General features: G+C 40.3%; 5 protein-coding genes across 7 annotated transcripts; 2 read left to right on the forward strand and 3 right to left on the reverse strand.

The window, feature by feature from the left end:
* The first annotated feature begins 605 nt into the window (after positions 1 to 605).
* On the forward strand, positions 606 to 4,314 carry LOC136711629 (gamma-crystallin M2-like). 2 transcript variants are annotated; one of them, XM_066687999.1, is made up of 6 exons: positions 606 to 622; positions 796 to 1,038; positions 1,173 to 1,444; positions 2,015 to 2,054; positions 3,018 to 3,230; positions 3,973 to 4,314. In XM_066687999.1, the coding sequence occupies exons 1-6, from the start codon at positions 614 to 616 to the stop codon at positions 4,246 to 4,248; spliced, it is 1,053 nt and encodes a 350-aa protein (XP_066544096.1). In that variant the 5' UTR covers positions 606 to 613; the 3' UTR covers positions 4,249 to 4,314. The 2 variants fall into 2 exon arrangements, with proteins under 2 accessions (XP_066544096.1, XP_066544095.1); XM_066687998.1 differs by lacking the exons at positions 606 to 622; positions 796 to 1,038; positions 1,173 to 1,444; positions 2,015 to 2,054 and adding an exon at positions 2,770 to 2,870 and having other exon boundaries at positions 2,988 to 3,230.
* Positions 4,315 to 8,362: 4,048 nt separating this feature from the next.
* LOC136711356 (gamma-crystallin M2-like) lies at positions 8,363 to 9,664 on the forward strand. The gene is made up of 3 exons (XM_066687562.1): positions 8,363 to 8,378; positions 8,697 to 8,939; positions 9,331 to 9,664. The coding sequence occupies exons 1-3, from the start codon at positions 8,370 to 8,372 to the stop codon at positions 9,604 to 9,606; spliced, it is 528 nt and encodes a 175-aa protein (XP_066543659.1). The 5' UTR covers positions 8,363 to 8,369; the 3' UTR covers positions 9,607 to 9,664.
* Positions 9,665 to 11,265: 1,601 nt separating this feature from the next.
* On the reverse strand, positions 11,266 to 12,321 carry LOC136711618 (gamma-crystallin M2-like). Its single transcript, XM_066687980.1, has 3 exons — positions 12,290 to 12,321; positions 11,866 to 12,108; positions 11,266 to 11,707 (listed from the first exon to the last, which is right to left on the reverse strand). Exons 1-3 carry the CDS (start codon positions 12,296 to 12,298, stop codon positions 11,432 to 11,434), a joined length of 528 nt encoding a protein of 175 aa, XP_066544077.1. The 5' UTR covers positions 12,299 to 12,321; the 3' UTR covers positions 11,266 to 11,431.
* Positions 12,322 to 13,240: 919 nt separating this feature from the next.
* LOC136711617 (gamma-crystallin M2-like) lies at positions 13,241 to 14,152 on the reverse strand. Its single transcript, XM_066687979.1, has 3 exons — positions 14,102 to 14,152; positions 13,777 to 14,019; positions 13,241 to 13,588 (listed from the first exon to the last, which is right to left on the reverse strand). The coding sequence occupies exons 1-3, from the start codon at positions 14,108 to 14,110 to the stop codon at positions 13,313 to 13,315; spliced, it is 528 nt and encodes a 175-aa protein (XP_066544076.1). The 5' UTR covers positions 14,111 to 14,152; the 3' UTR covers positions 13,241 to 13,312.
* Positions 14,153 to 18,858: 4,706 nt separating this feature from the next.
* On the reverse strand, positions 18,859 to 19,803 carry LOC136711354 (gamma-crystallin M2-like). Of its 2 annotated transcripts, XM_066687560.1 has the most exons (3): positions 19,783 to 19,803; positions 19,442 to 19,684; positions 18,859 to 19,196 (listed from the first exon to the last, which is right to left on the reverse strand). In XM_066687560.1, the coding sequence occupies exons 1-3, from the start codon at positions 19,789 to 19,791 to the stop codon at positions 18,921 to 18,923; spliced, it is 528 nt and encodes a 175-aa protein (XP_066543657.1). In that variant the 5' UTR covers positions 19,792 to 19,803; the 3' UTR covers positions 18,859 to 18,920. The 2 variants fall into 2 exon arrangements, with proteins under 2 accessions (XP_066543657.1, XP_066543656.1); XM_066687559.1 differs by lacking the exon at positions 19,783 to 19,803 and having other exon boundaries at positions 19,442 to 19,723.
* Between the last annotated feature and the right edge of the window lie 7,284 nt (positions 19,804 to 27,087).

The following is a 27,087-nucleotide window of genomic DNA, read 5'->3' on the forward strand; positions in this document are numbered from 1 at the left end:
TTACATTGCACTAGCAAATCAGACAATCTCCTGAATGAAGTTTGTCCTGAGAGAGAGAGAGAGAGAGAGAGAGAGAGAGAGAGAGAGAGAGAGAGAGAGAGAGAGAGAGAGAGAGTTGTGGGGAAACCTGTCAATCAAGGATATCATCTCTGCTTGTCCCTGAAAGGCACTCTTATCTTCAGTGGTTTGTGAAATTGCCAGTTGATATGAAAAATTGAACAGCCTACTTCCTTTAGGGCTTTGTACAATTACATATGTGGGTTTTGAAAGAATGAACTCCAACTCTTTCTGTGATACAACAGGTTTAATGCAAAAGAGAGGTTCCATGGCATTCTGGATCTGTTGTCCACAGGATACATGTAGGCTGTACTGGGCTTTTCCTCTGCCCATGCATGTTAAAACACCAAAACAGAAATTATTTATGCTTTTTTCAAAAACAAATCAATATTTCTGAACCAATATTGTTGTGTTCCAACACAAAAGATGAACATGTGCTCAACCCCGGACTTACACCTTTGTGTGTATTTGAATAACAATGCTTTGTTTGTCAGGAGGTGATATAAAAAGCTCTGGGAACTTAAGGTCATTGCATGTGGACTCTCCAATAGTCAGCATGGGAAAGGCAGGCGTTTTAACAAACAAAATTTGAGTTTTATAACTTTAATCTTACATATTAATTCATTTGATAACTTTCTAATGTGGATCTTTCTAGGTTTCCTTAATTCTTTTTCTTTCCTTCTTTTAAGCTCGCGGACAAAAAATGTTAACTTATCACTGTGTATTTCCACACTCTAGGTCATATTTTATGAGGACAGGAACTTCCAGGGCCACTCCTACGAGTGCAGTAATGACTGTGCTGACCTGCACTCCTACTTCAACCACTGCAACTCCATCCGCGTGGAGAGCGGCTGCTGGATGGTCTACGAACGACCCAACTACATGGGCTACCAGTACTACCTGAGGAGGGGAGACTATCCGGACTACCAGCGCTGGATGGGCTTCAGCAGCTGCATCAGGTCTTGCCGCATGGTGCCAATGGTAAGCTGGGATCGTCTGTGCTGCTCTCAAACTACAGCACTGTTCTGTTTTGAAAGAGAATTAAAATAAAAAATAATTCTGCAATTATTTCCGGTATTAAGTCTGTTAAAATACTGTCTTATTTTGTGCAACAGTACAGGGGCTCATACAGAATGAGGATTTATGAAAAGCCAGATTTCAGTGGTCACGTGATGGAGTTTATGGAGGACTGTCCCTGTGTGTCAGATCGTTTCCATCATCGGCATATCTATTCCTGCAATGTGATGAACGGCTACTGGATCTTCTATGAATACCCCAACTACAGAGGGAGGCAGTACTTCCTGAGGCCCGGGGAATACAGGAGATATCGTGAATGGTGTGCTACCTGCGCCACTGTCGGTTCCTTCAGACGTGTAATGGACTTTTAGTGAACTCGGCTACATATGTTGTAAATAAAGTGTCATTAATTATCTAAAAGGCTACTTTTACTTTTTTTCTAAAGAAGTTTAATTTCTAACGGAGTCTTGAGACTGACTGACACAATTTGTATTTTCTTTTAATGAAACCAAAGTTACATTGCAGGTTATGAATGAAGAGAGAGATTCCAGGGAGAATGCTGTATCAGTATGTTTAATGTGACAGTTAAAGACCACTTGCTAAAATCCCAGTGATTTTTAATAACTGAAAATGTACATTAGCTTTACTAAGGCAAACTGACAGTATCAATGTAATTCTATGTTTCATATGATTAGAAGCTAGTAATTTTAAACTGGGTATTGACATAAAGTCCATTTGGTGGTTTGTATTCTCATTGATAGAACTGGGTTCTTCATATGCATTATATGTAAATATATATAGAATCCGGCACAAAGAATCACAGACCACTTGGTAATCGATTCTTAGTGCCACAAACATGCATGTTACACTAACTGCAAACCCTTGGCTCAGTTTCCTCCTTAACAGGGGGGATGTACAGCTAAAGTACAACATACTTTAGTACAATTCAGAGTAATACAGGATTAAATATTAATTTCAAAGTTTTAGTATTTTTGTTTATAGATTCCCTACCCCACATTTTTGTTTATTAAAGGCAATTTTAATAGAATGGGAAATGTATTATTCTTATATTTTCATTTGTTGTCATTATTATTATTATTATTATTATTATTATTATTTTCATTTTCATTTTCATTTTCATTTTCATTTTCATTTTCATTTTCATTTTCTTTTTATTACACTGATATTTACAGAAGGAAAGGGATAACGAAAATCAGCATGTCTGTATTTGCAAGTTAAACCAAGGTATGTCAGTATTCTATGGATGAGTGTAAGTTATCTCTTATTCACATATACCTTCTTTAACTGACCTTTTAAAATAGAATAATAACAAGAACAACAACAACAATAATAAATAAATTATTAAAATTATTATTACCTACTGAATGTCTTTTTTATTAAATGGGCTTCTACAAGTGGAGAGATCATTCAAAATTTCAGTTACTTACAAGACTATAAAAAGCTTGAGACCATGTGCTTGTCACAATCAGTTCAGCTGAGAGGGCCTAGTTGGAACCAGAAACAAATTAAAGCTTTGATAAGCTGTTTATATTGAAAAAGAAAAACCATGCAGTGGACAAAAGTGCTGTTAGTGCTGCTAATACAATTCACAGCTGATAGAGCAGACCTTACACAATAAAACCTACTGTAAATAATACCCATAGACATTAAAACGGTCAGCAGATACGTCTCATTAGCATGTCAATGCCCGCAGCCTCACTACTTTAGTATAAAAGCATTTCATCCATCATTGTTACTGCACCGGATCGGCAAGGTTACCACACAACATGGGGAAGGTAATTAAAACAACTTGTTCTGGTAATATATATGGCACACAGTGTTGTCATGAAGTGGTGGTTGACAGAATTCACAGGCACAGGATTTAATTAATCTGAGCTGCCATTGTTTTTCAGATCATCTTCTACGAGGACAGGAACTTCCAGGGTCGCTCCCATGAGTGCAGCAGCGACTGCCCAGAGCTGAGCTCCTACTTCAGCCGCTGCAACTCCATCCGGGTGGAGAGCGGCTGCTGGATGCTGTATGAGCGCCCCAACTACATGGGCTACCAGTACTTCCTAAGCAGGGGCGAGTATCCCGACTACCAGCGCTGGATGGGCTACAATGATGGCATCAGGTCTTGCCGCATAATCCCACAGGTACATTATCTGTGACTTGTGATTGGTTGACAGCACACATGAACTGGCATAGAAGAAGAAACTCAAATGTTCTGATTCTAATTCTCGGGGGATGGTCTGACCTTTTCCTTGTGTACACCAGAACTATGAATACTTACATTTCCCAAACAGCCCCATTGTACTCATGATTTCACATTATCCCCTAGTGACCCAGCATGGAGAAAAGCCAGTGTCCTGTGGAACGTATGTTTCAAACACAGGATGGGTAATCTTTCCAAACAGAAAATGTTTTATGAAGTTATAGAAAAGGGAAAAATATTTATTTTAAAAATGTAGTGTGTAACTTTTCTTCTTCAAAAGACCAATTTTGCATATTGGTGAACATCTAATAAATCTTAACTAAGGAGTCATTTGAGTGATTTCTTTAATAGAATACAATTTTTAAATAGCTATATCCAGCATGAATGATGCAGATGTTGTACATGTTAGTGCAGGGTTTCATCCAGCAAGTTTTATGGGTCTGTTTGATGCATTGCGTTTAAGATCTTGGGAACAGGGATATATGCGCTCAGTTGAATGAATGTAAAGTCATTAAAGAACGGGATTGTAACAGGCTTAATGTCTTGTTCTTACTGTACTACGTTTCTTGAAATGCATTCTGGGCTAACTGTAAGTCTCCCTGAGTGAGAGCATCTGACGATAAAAGTGTAAAAATATAATCAAATTTGTCATTCAATGGGATGTGCGTTTCCCTGTTTAACAGTACCGAGGAACATACAGGATGAGGATGTACGAGAGACCTGACTTCGGAGGCCAGATGATGGAGTTCACCGAAGACTGCCCATCCATCAGAGATCGTTTCCACAGCAGTGATGTCCATTCCTGCAACGTGATGGAGGGATACTGGCTGTTCTACGAGCAGCCCAACTACAGAGGCCGGCAGTACTTCCTGAGGCCTGGAGAGTACCGGAGATACAGCGACTGGGGAGGCAACTCCTCCACAGTGGGGTCTATGCGCTGCATCCGGGACGTCTGCTAAATCTCAGTGCAATTCAACTAAATAAAGAAATGAAGCAATAAACACATGCATGAAATTTAAAACCCATTTTATTGTGTGCTTTTCATTCTTGATACATTCGAGTAACTTTCTGACATTGTTACTTTGTCCATTAACACATGTGCACAGAGGAATGACTTCAGAACTAACACATAGTGCGACGCAGGTTGACAGGAGTATTTGTACTGTCTTCTAAATAAGAAAATCCTTAAGAACACAATGCCCAATCCTTTCAATTCAATGGAGGGGTTATTTTTCTTCCCTCAGGGGTATAATAACATACACAGGAAGATTTGTAGGTGTTCTGCAAACAATAAGCAAGACTTTAGATAGAAATATGGAGAGGACAATAATTTGTAGGTAAAATATATTAGTTAGTTATAACTCAGGGTGGAACAGGAACCAGAAGTATTTTGGTCTCTGCCTGTAAGGGCTGTACATAGCATCTGTGACCAACAATTTATTCTACTGTGCTTCTTTATGAACACTGTAGTGTAAATACAACAGATCCCCATTGAGTACATATTTCTGTTGGTGTTATAAATGGTCTTACTTTGCTCTTTAGCCTATTTTCTGATAGGGTTAGTTCTACAACAGATGAGCTACTTTGAAATGACCATAAATTCAGCCAAGATACCTACAAACAAACAAATGGTTTGGGTTTTGGTATGCCTGTTTATTTTGAGCACTGGGCACTGTAAATATAATTAAAGCATGTATTTTGCACTGTACCCCAGCCTGGTGTTTCCTGAACCCTACCTTTAGAGCCACAGACGCCGTGTCCAATCCCACATATTAGTATAAGCCATCACTCTTTACCATGCGTCCAAAAACTCATATTTGTTAAAGCAGTTATAATACATTAAAGCACAGAAATCACAAAAAGCCTGATTTTCCAAGATTGGCAAGGGAGTTTCTAAGGAGTAAGAGCAGCAAATGTTCATTATAATAATTAACATTTGTACACCTCGTACACCACAAAATGATTTGCAAAATGCCTCCATAAATTGTTTTAATTTGAAAAGCTGCCGATTGTAAGAAACTGAATTCAAACTGCTGGTCTTACTGATGACTTTTAAAATCAGGCACTAAGGTATCCCTAATTACACTGTATTTACACAGGGATCAATTAATTTGTGCGCTTGTCAATTTAATTATACATACTTATAATATAATTACCATGAAAATACATTGAATGGTATATACACCTACACAATGATGTCACTAAACATCAACACAGTGATACAGTTCTGTAGTTATGTGCATTGAAACAGTATTGTCATGGCAATTAAAGTACAACCGTGCATAATTACGAGCAAGAACACCCGTCCAAAAAACAGTAGCAAATAACTTTATTCCTTTCATTGTTCTAAAGAGATCAAATAAAGTTATCTTTTGAGTGGAGAATACTACCAAAAGCGGGTGAGATATCGCTTTTTACCATGGGAACTCATGAACGTTTGAGTCATTAGAAAAGAGAAAAGAGAGAAAGTAGGAGGAGTAACCCAGTTTATATATTATTTGCTAGCCATTTACTTTTGTGTTGCTCGATTATTGCTAAGCCTGTGTGCTGGAACGATTGTTCAATTAATCTTTAATCCAGACTAAATTGTCTGGCCTGGAATCATTCGCCCTCGTTTCAGACCTCAGAGACAACCTTACAAACGCATTGTCTAACAAAGGGCGCTACGCATCACTCAGGCAGACCTCCCTCTGCCTACTTTAAATAATTCAATGGGAATGAGACTTTTTTGCCTTTCACCCACGGGACTTTCCTCTGACTCGCAAGCTCAAAAACCTGTTCTGTCGAATATTGAATATTATTCAGTTCAAATAACAACGTAACTGATTTCTTAGCGAAGTGCTGAACTAAATTTTATAGATATTATTAATTTAGTTCCTTCTTGATATGGGTCTCAGTGTCGTGCTGCTTAACTTTAAGTTTAGTTTATATCTTGTTATTCTTCTTTTTCTATGTATATATATATATACACCGATCAGCCATAACATTATGTCCACTGACAGGTGACGTGAATAACACTGATAATCTCGTTATCATGGCACCTGTCAGTGGGTGGGATATATTAGGCAGCAAGTGAACATTTTGTCCTCAAAGTTGATGTGTTGATGTGAAAAATGGGCAGCGTAAGGATCTGAGCGACTTTGACAAGGGCCAAATTGTGATGGCTAGACGACTGGGTCAGAGCATTTCCAAAACTGCAGCTCTTGTGGGGTGTTCCCGGTCTGCAGTGGTCAGTACCTATCAAAAGTGGTCCAAGGAAGGAAAAGCGGTGAACCGGCGACAGGGTCATGGGCGGCCAAGGCTCATTGATGCACGTGGGGAGCGAAGGCTGGCCCGTGTGGTCCGATCCAACAGACGAACTACTGTAGCTCAAATTGCTGAAAAAGCTAATGCTGGCTCTGATAGAAAGGTGTCAGAACACACAGTGCATCGCAGTTTGTTGTGTATGGGGCTGCGTAGCCGCAGACCAGTCAGGGTGCCCATGCTGACCCCTGTCCACTGCCGAAAGTGCCTACAATGGGCACGTGAGCATCAGAACTGGACCACAGAGCAATGGAAGAAGGTGGCCTGGTCTGATGAATCACGAGTTCAAGGTGTTGACTTGGCCTCCAAATTCCCCAGATCTCAATCCAATCGAGCATCTGTGGGATGTGCTGGACAAACAAGTCCGATCCATGGAGGCCCCACCTCGCAACTTCCAGGACTTAAAGGATCTGCTGCTAACGTCTTGGTGCCAGATACCACAGCACACCTTCAGAGGTCTAGTGGAGTCCATGCCTCGACGGGTCAGGGCTGTTTTGGCGGCAAAAGAGGGACCTACACAATATTAGGCAGGTGGTCATAATGTTATGGCTGATGGGTGTATATTGTTATATGTATCTTAAATATTGGCTGTAAATAACCTTCTGTTTAAAGGGCTGTAAAGCTGTATTTTTACAGCTTCTACAAGCAAGAGAGACACTGTTAAAAAAAAAAAAAATATATATATATATATATATATATATATATATACATATATGCTCAGCCTGGTCAAGTCTCCAGCCTCCATTGTATATTTGTACCTGTCTGCCAGTCTCTGTGTGCACATCCTGGTAGGTGATTGGCATCGGATGCTGCTGTTGTGAACCGCTCACCCTGACATGACCTTGGTTTGGCAGGCAGTTGAACATGGCATTGCCCTGACTCCTGCTTCTGTTTGATTGGTGGACCTGCTGGTCCCTGTGCCCTGTGTATTTATTATTTCCTATAATAAATAATTAAATTAGTGTGATACATGTGAAGAACTAACACTTGCAGTTCATAATCTCCCAAATTTATGAGACACACAACACAAGGTTATATGGGTAGAGTGCTAAGAACCTTAATGATACATTTGATTAGAAAAAACTAAAATTAAATCTGATGCTGTGAAGAAGTAACATGAATGTAATTATGAATTGTAATTGAAATCTTGCATATAAAATCTCTTACATAATTAAGGCTCCCTAGTAATTTTGTACTGTATTTCATTTCACTGTATAATTTATTAAAAGAAAATTCTGCACTGCAGTTATTATACCTTGTCGTTACTTTGTAATGCTCTTATGTACTTTGAGGAGCCTTAATAGATCATACGATACATTATTTACAATGATAATGATAATAATAACGGTTGGTTACAAGTGGCTGGTGATGCTTTTTTCATATTGTAACCACCCTGCTTGTGTGATAGCTGTTCTTGTTTCACATAAGATACACATTTGAAACAGCAAGTCAGATACAATGTAGCAATACCCAACTGTCAATGACTTTTGGAGCCTCTTTTGAGTGTGATAACTGTGATGGAACCCTGGCAGGAATGTTCTGATTTTCACACTCAACAAAAGTTCTGCTTCTGCTGTAAGTGAGTCAGTGAAACCCTGCCAAAAACAAAACATATGGACAAAAGCAATTGTTTAAATTATAATGGAACTATACAGCAAATACCATGCTGCTAATTCATCACTTTCAACCATTTGAATAACAAAAAACACACTGCACTGCTTTCTGTATAAAAGCACCAGCATGCCAGAAAATCTTACAGTAGCTCCCAAATTCAAACATGGGCAAGGTAAGGCTTCCTCCGATTTAAACATTTGACAGAGCATGTGCTGGTACAGTTATGTGCTGTATTTAGATATTAAAAATTATAATTTCTAATCTGTTTCAATGTACAAATAGAGCAGATTGTTCACAAATATTTTTAAACAAGTTATAAAATGTGCAATTCATATGCATTCATGTTTTTTCTATAAATTCACTTTTCATCATGACCAACTAACCAAAATGATTTAGTTTAGGTTTCTTGCAGTTAAACACACAGTTTTTGTAAGCCGGGTTGTCGCTTGCAGCGGCCTTCTTTACAAAACATCACTTCTGATTTCCACAGATCATCTTCTACGAGGACAGGAACTTCCAGGGCCGCTCCTATGAGTGCAGCTCTGACTGCGCCGACCTGCACACCTACTTCAGCCGCTGCAACTCCATCCGAGTGGAGAGCGGCTGCTGGATGGTGTACGAGCGCCCCAACTACATGGGCTACCAGTACTTCATGAGGAGGGGCGAGTATCCCGACTACCAGCGCTGGATGGGCTTCAATGACTGCATCAGGTCCTGCCGCATGATCCCCCAGGTAAGGTTTATTAGACTGGTTAATCAGATTGGAACAACTTAAAACCTATGCATTTTTACATAATTTTAATTAACAGACATGAAAAGTAATTTGGATAGACCTTTCATATTAACCAAATATAAATAATAAAACGAGTACACACACATTACATTTGTATTAATTGAAATGCAACATCCAGGCAGATCAACCTATCAAATAAATGGTCCTGGAAAAAAAAAAAAACAGTAACAAGGGAGCAGCTGATAGTATTGACTTGTAGATTCTGAAGATGTGATAAAGTTTCATTTGGTAATGTTGAATGTTGAATGATCTGTTAAATCATATGTCTATTTTTGCAAATGATGTTCAGTACTATTGGTGATGTAATTTTTTTTTTTTAAATATTTTACAGCACCGAGGATCCTACAGAATGAAGATCTACGAGAGAGAAAACTTTGGAGGACAGACGATGGAGTTCACCGATGACTGCGAGTCTGTCCAGGATCGTTTCCGCTTCTCTGACATTCACTCCTGCAACGTGATGGACGGCTACTGGATCATGTACGAGCAGCCCAACTACAGAGGCCGGCAGTACTTCATGAGGCCCGGAGAGTACCGGAGATACAGCGACTGGGGAGGCATGAGCCCCAGGATCGGCTCCTTCAGACGCATAATGGAGTCCTGTTAATCGAAGAATAAGTGTTTATTTTGTACGCAAGCACAATAAACAGTAAAGTTCCAATCTAATATAAGTGTTTGTTCTTTTCTTTAAATGAAACCAGTAAATTGCATTAAGTCCATTACCCACATTCAGTCCATTGCAGAGAGGCAGTAGGGCAGGCTGTGGATATTAGGCCTGGGACACTTCCCAGCATTGAGCTTCAGGTTGTATAGGTGCCTGTAATGGCTACACATCACCTTTGTTTGGACTAATCAAAACAATAACTAGTTCAGTTAAATTGTAACTGTTACAAATATGAGGTGCCAGGTAACAGTATTTAAAACTACTGCTAAACAAGAAATGACTTCAAGTGTAACACATTAGGACCCAGGGTAGAAATACACGGAACCCTGTAAAAGGCACTGACCTAAACCAGGGCAGCATGGTAATCGTGGAAAGAGGAAAAAGAAAAGAAACCTCATCTACTTATGCACACGTTTACTCCAGCAGAAGAGCAACCACATGTGACAGAGCTCAATTTCAGCTCCCCCGCCCACCCCACTCTATTACAGTTGTCCAATATTGTACTCTTGGTAGGTGCACAATGCCACCAAGGAGGGGAAACTAAATCAAACAAAAAGAAAACTGAAAAGTCAACGAAAACAAGGAGCTCCCAGAAAACTGTCTGAAATCACTCTTTTATCACATTAGCCAACCTAAAAAAAACATTATAGAATTAACTCGAGTTTACTCCAGAACAAATGATCCCTTGTTCTAAACAAGAATGACTTAAACTCTGGACTCTTGACAAACAACACTCTTTCCATAGCGGACTAAATTAAATTATTACAGTACTGCAGAGAAGATTAATAATAAACACAGTGAAAGTGTGAAGGAAAAGCAACAGTAAACACTACACTAACCGGCCAGCCGTGGCCAAGTTTGCTATCTGCTATCAGATAGCAAACTTAGTGTAAAATTACGTATGTGCTTTGCGGTCATGATGACCACATAGCACATACGTCATTTTCAGAAGTGGATGTGTGTTTTCAATGGAGGTGTCAGTTTTGTGCACCCCAGGCCCTATTCAGAAGCCACTTAAAATGACAATAAACTGGCCCTTCCAAGGACATATTCTATTCAGTAGGTCTGTATACTACAGAAGTCTAAAGCTACTGTTCTGAAAAAGTTACTGTAATGTAGCTACTGCATTGGAATGCATATGTTATACTTAAACTTAAACGATACTGTAGCTTTATTAACATAAAATCCACGTTGTATTATTTACTACTGAGACATTAAACGCGATGGGGAGTTGGCTATGATTAATATGAACTTGGTTGTTTTGCATCTGCATGTCTGAACTGTAACCTCCCTGCAAAACAGCCACAACAACCAACTTTTTAACATTACAAAATGAGCTGGGAGCACACTAAAATAACTGTAAAAAGGCAATATTAATCTCCCTCACCCCTCTACCATCAAAGGATGGGAAAAGTGTATGAAAAAGTGAAACATCACAAGGTGCATTTTCTGAGATTTCCTCCACTTTAGGAGTGTGAGAATTTATTGCAAAAATGAAAACACAAAATAGAGTTCTAAATAAAGTAGCAGAAACTGAATTATTTTGTACACAGGCAGTGTTTAAACTATGTCATCGATATGATGAATCCTTCAAAACTGATTAGTGCCCCTATGTGCTGTAATAAACAAGCCTTCCAATCATCACATAGTTACTTGCTCTATTATGATTAATAAAAAAAAGAAACTGATGAGAAGTGACATAATGGCCAACAAGGTTTTATTTTCTTCTGTTTTTGTGTTTCATGTTTTTTGTTCAGATACATGAAATTTACTGGAAATCACTGATGCGCCTCAAAGAGCCGATCCTGGGGCTCATGCCTCCCCAGTCGCTGTATCTCCGGTACTCTCCGGGCCTCATGAAGTACTGCCGGCCTCTGTAGTTGGGCTGCTCGTACATGATCCAGTAGCCGTCCATCACGTTGCAGGAGTGAACGTCGCTGTGTTGGAAGCGATCCTGTACAGACTCGCAGTCATCGGTGAACTCCATCATCTGGCCTCCGAAGTCAGGGCGCTCATAGAGTCTCATTCTATATGAGCCTTGGTGCTGGGAATAGAAGTACAAATTGTTTAAGGTGAAGCAACAAAGACAGTATTTTAGTCTAAACAAACCTTGGTTTAATCATCCTACACAGGCTTGTTTTTTGCTCATAAATACTGTTTATCATCAACTGTCTTTATATACACATTTAGTGTGAAGCTTACGTGGGGGATCATGCGGCAGGACCTGATGCAGTCATTGAAGCCCATCCAGCGCTGGTAGTCGGGATACTCGCCCCTCTTCATGAAGTACTGGTATCCCATGTAGTTGGGGCGCTCGTACACCATCCAGCAGCCGCTCTCCACTCGGATGGAGTTGCAGCGGCTGAAGTAGGAGTGCAGGTCGGCGCCATCGCTGCTGCACTCATGGGAGCGGCCCTGGAAGTTCTTGTCCTCGTAGAATATGATCTAAAACACATAGATTTTTGTGTGATGGTAAAATTACTAAGCAAGTGCAAATGTACAGTTCTATGAAAGTGTAGGTGATATTTTAAAACTGAAAACACAGGACAAACAGTGATTTTCAGTTAGATAAGTCACAGGAATATGCAGAGCAACATGAGCTGCACAGTAAAATGTTGAGCCTTACCTTTGCCATTGTGGTGGGTTACTACAGTCAGACTGCAACTCTGAGCAGAAGCTGCCGTGCCTTTTTATACTGTATAGGAGAACTGCCATATTGTTATGTTAATGAATGAACTTTACATGTCAGCTTTTTTTATATAAAGAATGTACCACTGCCAAACAACAAAAGATTTTTGTATTCCTTTTCAGCAAAGAATGCTGCCATTTTGTCACATGTGCAAAGCTTACTGACAATGTCATTTAGTTTGCTAACTGACAAGCTGTGTCTGTATGTTTTAAAATTAAACAAACACACATACAAAGCATGCAAGCAAAGAAACCTGGACAATTTACATTTCTGTCTTGATAACATGAAATAACATATAATGATTGCACTGCATATATGAGTCAAAGGGAAAAGCCTTACAACTTACAAAATAAAACAACTTACACAAACATACAAAATGCTTCTTGATATTTGTGTATAATTGTTTAGTGGTGGTTCTATCTTAAGGAGCTCAAGTGACAATGACAGTAGTAGTAGATATAATAATTAAAGTTATATTGTATTTCTTTATTACTACTACTTCTACTTATGCTAGTCAATTTTGTTGTTGTCGCTATTATTCCTATGATTATTATCATTATTAAAGTGGTGTAAAAAGATGTGCAACAGTAGTAGCAGCAATATTATTTCTATAAGTAATAGCAAAAGTTGTATAGTTTTCTAAGGCTGTCATTGGATAGTGTTACTGTGACATTCCAACTAATTTAAAAATACACTGTCAATTTGAAATATTAAACACTTACATAGAAAATCACAAATCTATAGTAGCATTCTGTGCCCATGAGTGTCAAGATTTTGAACGGTGTGCGTGCGACAGATGAACACAGATTAGTCCTGTTAAAGTGTTGGAACATTGCACTCTAAAGGGAAAAGAGTGAAGGGCTTAGAAACAGAATAATGCAAAAACAATTATTTGAAGCAGAAAATAAAGATTTATTTTTATTTTCAATACAGAGTGAGACACATCAGAAAGACATCCATTTAGCAGGACTCCATGATGCGTCTGAAGGAGCCGATCCTGGGGCTCATGCCTCCCCAGTCGCTGTATCTCCGGTACTCTCCGGGCCTCATGAAGTACTGCCGGCCTCTGTAGTTGGGCTGCTCGTACATGATCCAGTAGCCGTCCATCACGTTGCAGGAGTGAACGTCAGAGAAGCGGAAACGATCCTGCACAGACTCGCAGTCATCGGTGAACTCCATTGTCTGTCCTCCAAAGTTTTCCCTCTCGTAGATCTTCATTCTGTAGGATCCTCGGTGCTGTAAAATATGAAACGTTTTCTTTACATAATTGGCATTACCAATGGTATTTCCAAACTTTCAAACTTAAATTGCCCTCCAATAACTTTAATTGGCAAGCTGACTCCATGTATAACAAGTGAATTTGATTGTAAAGTAAAGTTCGTAAAGCATCCCATTTCAAACACTACAGCACTAATAAATCGTACCTGGGGGATCATGCGGCAGGACCTGATGCAGTCATTGAAGCCCATCCAGCGCTGGTAGTCGGGATACTCGCCCCTCTTCATGAAGTACTGGTATCCCATGTAGTTGGGGCGCTCGTACGCCATCCAGCAGCCGCTCTCCACTCGGATGGAGTTGCAGCGGCTGAAGTAGGAGTGCAGGTCGGCGCCATCGCTGCTGCACTCATAGGAGCGGCCCTGGAAGTTCCTGTCCTCGTAGAAGATGATCTGGAAAAAACGAGAAAGTTACAATTTGCCCTTTTCGATTTACTAGGCTTAGAATTGCATTGGTTACACAGAGTCCCCGTACCTTGCCCATGATGGTGATGCTTCTTAGTGTCGATACTGCCTGTGTAGTCCCATGCTGCCCTTTTATATACCCAGCATGGAGAACATATGAACACTGTGCATTTCTGTTAGTTCAGCATCACTGTTTCTTTAGTATAACCAAAGCTGTCCTGTTGTTCTTTTCTCTTTAGTGTACTGTTCTATTGTACATTTCAATAGGTATGAAACGGTGCATAACTTAACTGTTGTCTTTACTTAAAAAAAGAACCTTCTCTGCAGATGTTGTGTTTCTGTTTTCTATTAATTTATGTTGAGTAATCAGATTAACCTTTAGTGTGCAATTTTGTGCTCCCAGTCGCTCCTTCCCATAGTGTGACCTCAGCAATCACAGTAACTGGGATCCAGCAAGCCTGATACATATCCATACCGCACTATGATTAATCGATACAGGACAACAGGACCACAAAGGCTTGGGAAAACTGAATGTTTTATTGTCATATTTACACATATAAACACAGAGTTGTTTAATATAGATATACATTTTAAACATTTTACATGATCATGACATATGGAGCTCTTCCTATCTGGACAAAATCGCAATTTAAAAAGACAAAGACAATTTGTCATGGTTTGCAATTGACTAATTAAATCACCCAGTAAGTGTAAATAATATAAATAATAACTACCAATTGTCGAAACATTTGCATCACTTTATCTCACCTGAATATCAACATTGTGAATCAAGAACCTGAATCCTAAATCCTCTTTCTCGAACAGATAAATGTAGGGCTGCCTACTTTCAATATTTATTCCTGCTGTTACTATCTGCCTTTAAAGCTGTAATTATCATTGTCAATAATTGTCAAGACCAAATTTTTTTATTATGAACCGAAAAAATGCAGTGCACGTACACTAGCTACACAACCTGAGGGAGTGGTCGAATATGCCTCACGAGAGGTTAATGAACATATTTAAAGGCTATACGTAGTACCTCCTCCTTGCTATCAAGGCCAAAGGAGGATATATATAGCATGCATCACTGCATTATGGATTAATTTGAACCTTGGGCAATGAGAAATATATGTACATTATTTTAAGTATACTTTTGGTACATGGAATTTGATAGTTGTATCATTGATTACTTTTTAATGTATTATACCTGAAAAACTAGCTGAAGGTCCACCTACATTTTCTTGCTAAATCAAATCATTTTCAACAGGGGTATGACTCACTCTGGAAGCTAATGTATATATTTTGATGGAGTGTACATTCCCAGAGGTGAACTGGGAGGCTCTGGGACCCTGGGGGTTGAGGAAAGTGCCCTCCATCTTGGGAAAGGAGGCTGAAGTCAGGGCGGCCATGTTGGTAGAGCCTCTTCAGGATGTAGTTGGATGTTGTCAGATGGGTTTAATGGGATAATTGGATCCACTTGTTGAGAATTATTTAAAAGCACATGGGGAGGGAGAACAAAAGATAATGTGAGCGAAAATAAAAACACAGTGTGACTTTGTGAAGAAAACAAAAGGGTCCCCCCCCCCCCGGCAGAGTAAAGAGAGGTAGGTGTCCCTGGTGAGTTTATTTAATTTGTTTATATTTGAGGACTGAGGCATTTCAGTATATACCTGTGTATGTTTCTGGGTTTTGGCAGTACAGGGAAGCTGATCCTTGCATAAGTATGTATGAGATTGAGTATAATAAGGATCTTGTAGTATATCTCTGTTTATTATGTAAATATTCTTGGGACTGACATCATGGGGTTCTCTTTGGCTGAAAAGCAGGTTTGTCAGGTTATTCGTATGTCAAAGTGTTATCAAACATTCATGGATAGATCACCATGAAACCATTAGTGATGTTATGCTTGAAGCAGGCTTCACATGATGTCACCCACGGGACATTGAAATAATGCTTGTTAGCCTTTTTTTTTTTTTTGTGGTGTATTGTTTTATTCAATTATTCACTTTAAATCTATCTTATACTATCACACTTATTCTTATTAAAATCACGTTTGTTTACTTTGCTTTCCCCCCCTCATTTCACAGATATGCGTGAGTTTTATTTACGATTGATTTAAATATGCACATGGCTAATCACACATCCAGAGTACCCACTTATTCACCAGGTTATATGAGAGTCAATAATTGACAATGAGGAACACCTGTTAGGCTGGAGGTAAAAAGCTCCCAGGTGTTGAACTGGGGGAGGGGATTGCAGAGCGAGATCAGGGAAGGAAACGCAGAGCCAAAGCGAAAGAGGACGTTGATAGACAAGTGAAAGAAAGGGCTAAGAGAGACCTAGAGGCGAGCCGAGGCGACCGCTGTAACGCTAACGAGAGTATCCAGAGGGAGGACAGTGTACAGGTTTTTAGAACTACAGTAGTGTTTTACCAGATAACAGAACCTGTGGGTATTGCTACTTTTATGCTTCCACTTGCATTCCTCGTTTTTAGTATTTTAATAATTTTAGAGATCCTTTTTTTTAAATTTTAAATTTTACTTTTGCCTTCGTGGATCTATTTTTTGGACTAGAAAGGAAGACTTAATGATGTTTAATTAAAGTAATTAAAATTAAAGTTTTTTTTTTTTTTTTTTTATCAGTATTTTTAGCCATAAAGGGACTGTTAATAAAGTAAAGGCATTGGGTTTTTATTCACCTTTTTAACATAAAAGCTTCTTATACCATTTTAACTTGGCCATTTTTGTTTTCTTGGACATTGTGGCTTGCTTGGATTACCAACCCAGAGCAGAAGCTGGATTTGTTTGTCCCCGCCCCTCTCTTTACTTTGTATTAGGATATTGTATTGCCTGCCCCATTCCAGCTCCTGGTGCTGCCTGAAGAGACCAACAGTCCCTGCAGGAACTTTAATTTTGTGGTTTTAACCTTTTTATTGTCTTTTAACTTAAGAGGAAGTCTGCCTGATTTTGTATATTATAGAGATCTTTGTAATAAATGTAATTGTACAACTGTCCTGTGTGATCTGTGGTGTGCTCCTGGATTGTGAACTCCCAATTTAAAGAACCTAAATCAAAGGGAGAACTAAGAGGTAGTCTATGTAAACCAGACATATTTGCGGAATTGACAACCTCTCGGCGGGTCCTAGCGCCTGTAGATAATTTCTAGGTGGTGTAGTCGTGCTTGTATGATAGTTTTATGTCCAAGTGGAGTAACTTCCACTCTGTGACCGAAGCAGTAATGACACTTCCGAAGCACAATGTATCGATACTATGTGTCGAAGCCCAGTGACACCTTGCCAGAAGCCACATGATCACTGCAAACAAAGCCTTGTTACGTCACACCAGCAGCTGACGGTGTTGAATTGGTTTTGAATGTGTTGTGTCAAGCCCCCAAAATGCTTAAAATAGGTCTGAACCACCTAAAATCTGAGGGTTCTAGAGAGGAGACAGATTTGCATATGCTACAAAATAAATGTATTGAGAGCGCGAGATCGACTTGGACACATACACCTATCAGCCATAACATTATGACCACCTGCCTAATATTGTATAGGTTCCCCTTTTGCTGCCAAAACAGCCTTGACCTGTCGAGGCATGGACTCCACTAGACCTCTGAAGGTGTGCTGTGGTATCTGGCACCAAGACATTAGCAGCAGATCCTTTAAGTCCTGTAAGTTCGAGGTGGGGCCTCCATGGATCGGACTTGTTTGTCCAGCACATCCCACAGATGCTCGATTGGATTGAGATCTGGGGAATTTGGGGGCCAAGTCAACACCTTGAACTCGTGATTCATCCGACCGGGCCACCTTCTTCCATTGCTCCGTGGTCCAGTTCTGATGCTCACAAGCCCATTGTAGGTGCTTTCGGCAGTGGACAGGGGTCAGCATGGGCACCCTGACTGGTCTGCGGCTACGCAGCCCCATACGCAACAAACTGCGATGCACTGTGTTCTGACACCTTTCTATCAGAACCAGCATTCACTTTTTCAGCAATTTGAGCTGCAGTATTTTGAAGAGATGCTCTGACCCAGACGTCTAGCCATCACAATTTGGCTCTTGTCAAAGTCGCTCAGATCCTTACGCTTGCCCATTTTTCAATCATTATGTAAATATGACTGCCTACTATAAATTCAACATTCAGTCTCTATATTGATCACAGAGCTAAACTATTACATAATATTACTTATACCTTGGTGACAAAGCAAGATTTATGACTGCATATTCACGGATATGTACACGTCCACACATTATTTTCACATAACCTTTATTGAACTACAGATCAACGATGACGATGTGTTCATATGTATATTGCCTCGCTGAAGTCTCGAGGACTGTTGCCTTTCAAATCACTTGATTCAGTCACAATACCATGTATTTACAGGCAGATGTCACTATGGACAGCATGTATCGAATGCTTCAAAGCAGTTAACCTTTTCTTGGTACAATAGCTTCAAATGGTTCAATGCTTCGGAAAGCTTAGTTTCCCGCATCACTAGAAACCATCTCCCTGCAACAGGGGCCAAGTTCCTGAACCAATCAAAAATTGCCCCTTACTACCAAATCTCTCTGGGAACTTCCTTCATGATGTTAGAAATGGCAACCAAATTTCTTTCACAGAAATTATTGTCCTAAGTGAAGCACAGTATGCAGTTTAACATAGGTCAAGTCAAGATGTCATCCTTTTGTTGTCTTTATTTATTATTGTAATATTTATTTATATTTAACTGATGCCTTTATCAAGGCACCTAAGAGTTGATGATACTATTGCACGAGGTAGAATGGAGCCTGACAAACACGCAGTTCACTATAAAAGAGCAGATATTACATAATTGGTATTGGTGTGAAAAGCTTTATTTGTATATAAGGTTCTACACAATTACATGAATTCAGATTAACACATGTCTGTGATGCGTCTGAAGGAGCCGATCTTGGAGCTCATGCCTCCCCAGTCGCTGTATCTCCGGTACTCTCCGGGCCTCATGAAGTACTGCCGGCCTCTGTAGTTGGGCTGCTCGTACATGATCCAGTAGCCGTCCATCACGTTGCAGGAGTGAATGTCAGAGAAGCGGAAACGATCCTGCACAGACTCGCAGTCATTGGTGTACTCCATCATCTGGCCTCCAAAGTTTTCTCTCTCGTAGATCCTCATTCTGTAGGATCCTTGGTACTGTAAAAAAAAAACTGCAATATTTAATATTTTAAACAATTGACATCACTAATAGTACTGAACATCATTTACAAACTGAAAACTCCCTCCAATGACTTAAATGATTGTTTACCATCTCCAAAGTATAATGAACAGTACATTTAATTGGAAAGCTGAATTAATGTATAACAAGTGAATTCCTGGAATCTCAGTAAAATGTTTGTAAAGCATCCCCTTTCAAACACTACAGCACTAATGAATTGTACCTGGGGGATCATGCGGCAGGACCTGATGCAGTCACTGAAGCCCATCCAGCGCTGGTAGTCGGGATACTCGCCCCTCCTCATGAAGTACTGGTAGCCCATGTAGTTGGGACGCTCGTACGCCATCCAGCAGCCGCTCTCCACTCGGATGGAGTTGCAGCGGCTGAAGTAGGAGTGCAGGTCGGCGCCATCACTGCTGCACTCATAGGAGCGGCCCTGGAAGTTCCTGTCCTCGTAAAAGATGATCTGTAAAGAAACAGGGAGAGTCATATTGTTAAGAATTTATATATTTTCATCTACCTCTCTAAGAATGACTGAATTAATGAAAAAAACGAAACAAGAACCTTTCCCATGGTGATGGTTCTGTGTGCAGATCCTGTCTGTAATGCACCATTCTAGCCCTTTATATAGCTAGCATGGCTAGCATGAACATCATGAATTCTGGCCATTTCTGTTAGGTCAGCATCACTGTTTTTTTTGTGTGGCCTTTGCCCTTTGTTCCCTTCTCTTCAGTATACTGTCCTATTGAATATCTCAATAGGTACTACACTGAGCAGAACTTAACAGTGGTCTTCCCTTAAATAAAAAGAACATTCTCAATAGATATTGTCTTCGTGAATTTATACTGAGCATTCAGGTTTTCCCTTAGTGTGCTGTACCACAACAATATATCTGTTTAAATTTGTAATCCTTTACATAGAGCACCAGGTGTCTGTTACCAAGCTAAAGTACTCAGACACCTATGTGACTATCTATTATATATATATATATATAATATATAATGAATATACAGATCCATCAGTGATGTGAATAGTGTTTTAAATACTAGACAATGTTTTCCAACTACATATTTATGAAAAATGACTATATGTTATCAAACTCTCAACAGTTTGATTGTTTATATTTAGGAAAAGTATCCAAACAGTTTAGCTGAGTGGAAAAGCTTTGGATGAAGAACACTAATTGAAAAAATAAATACTTTGAATGACACTTGTGTGTGTGTGTGTGTCCTTTGCTAGTGGATCTTTGTATCCTTTCAGCTTCATAATGTATAGGCCCATGCTTGTTGCTGATATTTAAGTGTAACTGCAGTATGTGTTTGATTGCATACACCAAAGTTCAATGTGATATGAACATTGCTCAAAATGTCCATGATTACTGTGATTCTTTCTCACAAACATGCAAGTTTTCAGTTTATACAGATATGGCACATAATTAGTAAATACTGTACATAAAATGGAGAACCCCTATTCTGAACTATGACACTACATTACAGTAGAGAAAGGCGGGACATTTTACCATTCCCGTTGCATTACATCAGTAGGTTAACTGACCCATTTTAAGAGCAAGCTACAGCTAGAACTCCAAACCTAACCGACACCAACTTTCCAAGCTAGGCCCATAAAAATCTACACATGATTCAGTTAACTCATCAGCTGCTGAATTGTAGATCTTCATGTACAGTGAAGGAAAAAAGTATTTGATCCCCTGCTGATTTTGTAGACGTTTGCCCACTGACAAAGAAACGATCAGTCTATAATTTTAATGGTAGGTGTATTTTAACAGTGAGAGACAGAATAACAATAAAAAAAATCCAGAAAAACGCATTTCATAAAAGTTATAAATTGATTTGCATGTTAATGAGGGAAATAAGTATTTGATACCCTATCAATCAGCAAGATTTCTGGCTTAAAGGGAGTGCTCCTAATCTCAGCTCATTACCTGTATAAAAGACACCTGTCCACAGAAGCAATCAATCAATCAGATTCCAAACTCTCCACAATGGCCAAGACCAAAGAGCTGTCCAAGGATGTCAGGGACAAGATTGTAGACCTACACAAGGCTGGAATGGGCTACAAGACCATCGCCAAGCAGCTTGGTGAGAAGGTGACAACAGTTGGTGTGATTATTCGCAAATGGAAGAAACACAAAATAACTGTCAGTCTCCCTCGGTCTGGGGCTCCATGCAAGATCTCACCTCGTGGAGTTTCAATGATCATGAGAACGGTGAGGAATTAGCCCAGAACTACACGGGAGGATCTTGTTAATGATCTCAAGGCAGCTGGGACCACAGTCACCAAGAAAACAACTGGTAACACACTACGCCGTGAAGGACTGAAATCCTGCAGCACCTGCAAGGTCCCCCTGCTCAAGAAAGCACATGAACAGGCCTGTCTGAAGTTTGCCAATGAACATCTGAGTGATTCAGAGGAGAATTGGGTGAAAGTGTTGTGGTCAGATGAGACCAAAATCGAGTTCTTTGGCATCAACTCAACTCGCCGTGTTTGGAGGAGGAGGAATGACCCCAAGAACACCATCCCCACCGTCAAACATGGAGGTGGAAACATTATACTTTGGGGGTGTTTTTCTGCTAAGGGGACAGGACAACTGCACCGCATCAAAGGGACGATGGACGGGGCCATGTACCGTCAAATCTTGGGTGAGAACCTCCTTCCCTCAGCCAGGGTATTCAAAATGGGTCGTGGATGGGTATTCCAGCATGACAATGACCCAAAACACACAGCCAAGGCAACAAAGGAGGGGCTCAAGAAGAAGCACATTAAGGTCCTGGAGTGGTCTAGCCAGTCTCCAGACCTTAATCCCATAGACAATCTGTGGAGGGAGCTGAAGGTTCGAGTTGCCAAACGTCAGCCTCGAAACCTTAATGACTTGGAGAGGATCTGCAAAGAGGAGTGGGACAAAATCCCTCCTGAGATGTGTGCAAACCTGGTGGCCAACTACAAGAAACGTCTGACCTCTGTGATTGCCAACAAGGGTTTTGCCACCAAGTACTAAGTCGAGGGGGTCAAATACTTATTTCCCTCATTAACATGCAAATCAATTTATAACTTTTTTGAAATGCATTTTTTCTGGATTTTTTTGTTGTTATTCTGTCTCTCACTGTTAAAATACACCTACCATTAAAATTATAGACTGATCATTTCTTTGTCAGTGGGCAAATGTACAAAATCAGCAGGGGATCAAATACTTTTTTCCATCACTGTAAGTGATAACATGAAAAGCACCTGTACATTAATAATGCAAAATTATTTCCCATTTACAAAATCTGCTTCATTTGGTCCTGAGGTGCCTTGATTCTGATCTGACTGTAGTTCACAGCACCAAAGACGTTGAGGATCTCTGCATAATGATGTAGTCTATAAAACTATAATGATAGGATTACCTATTCATTAAATTGCTAACCTTGTAGCAGCAGCTTTTCCAATATTAGCAACCAGTGACATATTTAGGGGGGTGCCACAGTGCTATGCTGCCCCCCTCCCCCCCCCCCATCGGGGTCATAGCAATTTTTTTTTAAATAAATGAGTGCTCCTCAGAGAGGGGGCCTAGGACAGAGCCTTGGGGTACACCTTTGAGGAGAGGTTGAGGTGTGGATGAGGAACCTAGGTCTGGTTGTTGAGGTAGGAGGAGAACCAGGCTAGAGCAGTACCAGAGATTCCAAGGTCAGCGAGGCAGGAGAGGAGGATGGAGTGATCGATGCTGTCAAATGCTACAGAGAGGTTAGGGAGGATGAGGACTGAGGAGAGGGAGGCCGCCCGAGCACAATTAAGGGAGTCAGTGACTTGTTGTGATGCTTAACACTGTAGTGATTGTTTCTGAGGGTTACGTCACTTGTAATGTGCTCATATACCATATGAGCCCCGTTACACTTTCAATCACGCCCAAGGCTATCCCTGAGTTCTGAGGCAGGGTATTTTCTTTCTGATTGGGTAAACCATCTCCACTCTTTACCCCAATTTGACTGGTATCCAGCTTCAATACTGAACGTGAAACTGGAGCGGAAACTATAATTGTTTGTGAACTGTCATCCATAAAGCATCAGATTGAGACTTTGAGATTTGCGGGTGGTGAATTACGAATTGGAGTTAAGAAAATTAACATGCAGTGCATCTTCAGTGGTGATTTTCTTTGCTGTATATGAGGAAAACAATATTTTATGGCATTTTTTTCATTCTGTTTGAAAAAAAGGAAAAACTAAAACTGAAAGGAAGGGGTAGCAGCAATGCTCCACTGAGCAATTAAGTAAATATTTTTCAGAAATCTAAAAGTTTCTGAGTTAAACAACTATTGTCAAAGGTCTTCATGGAACCTGCATTTATGATGCACTAGAAGGCACATTGGACATGCCAGCCAGTTGATATGTTCGCAGTGAAATTTGGTGCCTATCCAGTTCTGGAAACTCTTTTGTGGACTTCTGCAACTATGACAGGGGAGCAATTATTCAGTGTGCTAAAACTACTCAAAACATATTTGCTCTCCACTATGAATGAAGAAAGATTGAATGGGCTAGTGCACCTGTACATAAACAAGGACCTCAAACTAATTTATGGAGATGTTATTGATGAATCACAACAGGAGACTTGCATTCAACTAGAAACATAAGAGTTTAAAAACAAGAGGAGGCCATTTGACCCATCGTGCTCGTTGTTGTCCATTAATAACTAAGTGATCCAAGGATCATGTCCAGTCTATTTTTGAATGTTCCCAAATTGTCGGATTCAACCACAAATCGCTGGGGAGTTTGTTCAGATTGTAACAACTCTCTGTGCGAAGAAGTGTCTCCTGTTTTCTGCCTTGAAAGCCTTGAAGCCCAATTTCTATATGTGTCCATGTGTCCCAGCAGATCTGGAAAAGTCTTTCATGATTTTGAAGTCTTGGATCAAGTCCCCACGTAGTCTCCTCTGTTCCAAGGTGAAAAATTCAGGTCTCTCAGTCTCTCAGTAGGACATTCCCTTCAGACCTGGAATACGTCTGGTTGCTTGCATCTGAACTGCAGCGATACCTTTTTTTAAGTGTGGTGCCCAGAACTGTACACAGTATACCAGTCTTAACATTTCTTCCCTTGTTCTAAATTCTACACTTTTAACAATATACCCTGTCATTTTGTTTGCCTTTTTTATTACAGTCACCACCTAGTGGTTCGTTAGGGGCAACACACTGCGCGACCACGCCACCTCCTTTGATCTTGAGAGAGGACCTCATGTACCCACTCCAATTCTCTCCCCGGGCAGGCTTGACTGGACCCCAGAACACCACCACACAGAAGGTAAGTTCCAAATGACAAATGTATTTATTTAGGACACAGCTAGGACAGGGCATGAAGACTGTACACCAGCAGAAACACAAAATAAACAGGGAATATTAAACATTTACTAAAAATATAAAACCTACTCTAAAATGCCTTTAATAAAACAGGCCCATAAAACTAGTAAAAAAAAAAACCTGCCCAAATAAACAAAGAAAATAAAAGAACTGTCTAAGAATAATAAAACCTTATTTTACCTAGTCTGAAATAATATTAGATGTAGCAGCAATCATGAAACTATTATACCCAATAGAGTATATAAAAGCAATCTTTCACTGGCACGTCTCCCTTCCTCTGATTGGGATTTCACTGTCTCTCTCTTCCAGCACAACATCTTCTATTTATATACACTCACCTAAAGGATTATTAGGAACACCATACTAATACTGTGTTTGACCCCCTTTCACCTTCAGAACTGCCTTAATTCTACGTGGCATTGATTCAACAAGGTGCTGAAAGCATTCTTTAGAAATGTTGGCCCATATTGATAGGATAGCATCTTGCAGTTGATGGAGATTTGTGGGATGCACATCCAGGGCACGAAGCTCCCGTTCCACCACATCCCAAAGATGCTCTATTGGGTTGAGATCTGGTGACTGTGGGGGCCAGTTTAGTACAGTGAACTCATTGTCATGTTCAAGAAACCAATTTGAAATGATTCGACCTTTGTGACATGGTGCATTATCCTGCTGGAAGTAGCCATCAGAGGATGGGTACATGGTGGTCATAAAGGGATGGACATGGTCAGAAACAATGCTCAGGTAGGCCGTGGCATTTAAACGATGCCCAATTGGCACTAAGGGGCCTAAAGTGTGCCAAGAAAACATCCCCCACACCATTACACCACCACCACCAGCCTGCACAGTGGTAACAAGGCATGATGGATCCATGTTCTCATTCTGTTTATGCCAAATTCTGACTCTACCATCTGAATGTCTCAACAGAAATCGAGACTCATCAGACCAGGCAACATTTTTCCAGTCTTCAACTGTCCAATTTTGGTGAGCTTGTGCAAATTGTAGCCTCTTTTTCCTATTTGTAGTGGAGATGAGTGGTACCCGGTGGGGTCTTCTGCTGTTGTAGCCCATCCGCCTCAAGGTTGTACGTGTTGTGGCTTCACAAATGCTTTGCAGCATACCTCGGTTGTAACGAGTGGTTATTTCAGTCAAAGTTGCTCTTCTATCAGCTTGAATCAGTCGGCCCATTCTCCTCTGACCTCTAGCATCAACAAGGCATTTTCGCCCACAGGACTGCCGCATACTGGATGTTTTTCCCTTTTCACACCATTCTTTGTAAACCCTAGAAATGGTTGTGCGTGAAAATCCCAGTAACTGAGCAGATTGTGAAATACTCAGACCGGCCCGTCTGGCACCAACAACCATGCCACGCTCAAAATTGCTTAAATCACCTTTCTTTCCCATTCAGACATTCAGTTTGGAGTTCAGGAGATTGTCTTGACCAGGACCACACCCCTAAATGCATTGAAGCAACTGCCATGTGATTGGTTGGTTAGATAATTGCATTAATGAGAAATTGAACAGGTGTTCCTAATAATCCTTTAGGTGAGTGTATATGCTCTCTTTACTACAATACTTCCCAAAAACAAAGAATGGGATACTTAGCGATTCGCAGTCTCTCTGTTGACTCCACCGGTTAAGGGTCCTTCCCTTTTTATCTCCGTCCACTTTCCCAGGGATTTCGTCTTTATAATTGTTTGTAATCCCTCTTCGGGAGTTCTTTGCCGTTCTCCCCGTCTCCTGCTGTCTCCTATCGCCCACTCTCTCTCTCCAGCACTGTGCTTTAAGAATGAACACACACTCTGCGCTCAGTGCGTGCGGTGTCCGTCTCAGTAGGTTGCTTGCTCCTGAATGTCCCAGTCTCTGGGCTTAAATACTAAACACAAGGGCAGGGGTGCAGGTGGAGGTAATTAAGGGAGAAACATGCAGGTGAGTCCAGGTGCGAATGTGGCTGGCGTCGTGCGCTTGGCAATAAAAACAATTAAAAAATCCAGAAACCAATAAACCAATAATATGACAAAAAGAAATGCAACAATAAGGAAGTGGAAACAAACACACTTCAGGAAATAGAAGAAACAAACAACCATGATTAAGAGAAAAACAAGTGCATACATCTAAGTAATAAGTGAATTACAAGGAAATAATAAATCAATAAAGTGGTGAATTGCCCGTCATGCCCCACCCGTGACACTCCCCCCCACATTGTATGGATGGTGAAAGTGATGAGTCCACATAAATTCCTAGGTCTTTCTCATGCGTTACTTCTTCCAGTTCTACTCCTCCCATAGTGTAATTATAGTGGACATTTCTGTTACCTGCATGTAATACCTTGCACTTGAATTTCATCTGCCAGGTGTCGGCCCACAACTGAATATTATCAAAGTCCCTTTGAATAGCCTGTGCTGCCGAGATTGTATCTGCTGGGCCACCTATTTTAGTATCATCTTCAAATTTGAAAAGTTTGCTAACTATCGTCCAGATCATTAATAGAGATTACAAAAGCACAGGCCCTAGTACTGATCCCT

The sequence above is a fragment of the Amia ocellicauda genome, chromosome 16 (assembly GCF_036373705.1).
Source record: "Amia ocellicauda isolate fAmiCal2 chromosome 16, fAmiCal2.hap1, whole genome shotgun sequence".
Lineage (NCBI taxonomy): Eukaryota > Metazoa > Chordata > Actinopteri > Amiiformes > Amiidae > Amia > Amia ocellicauda.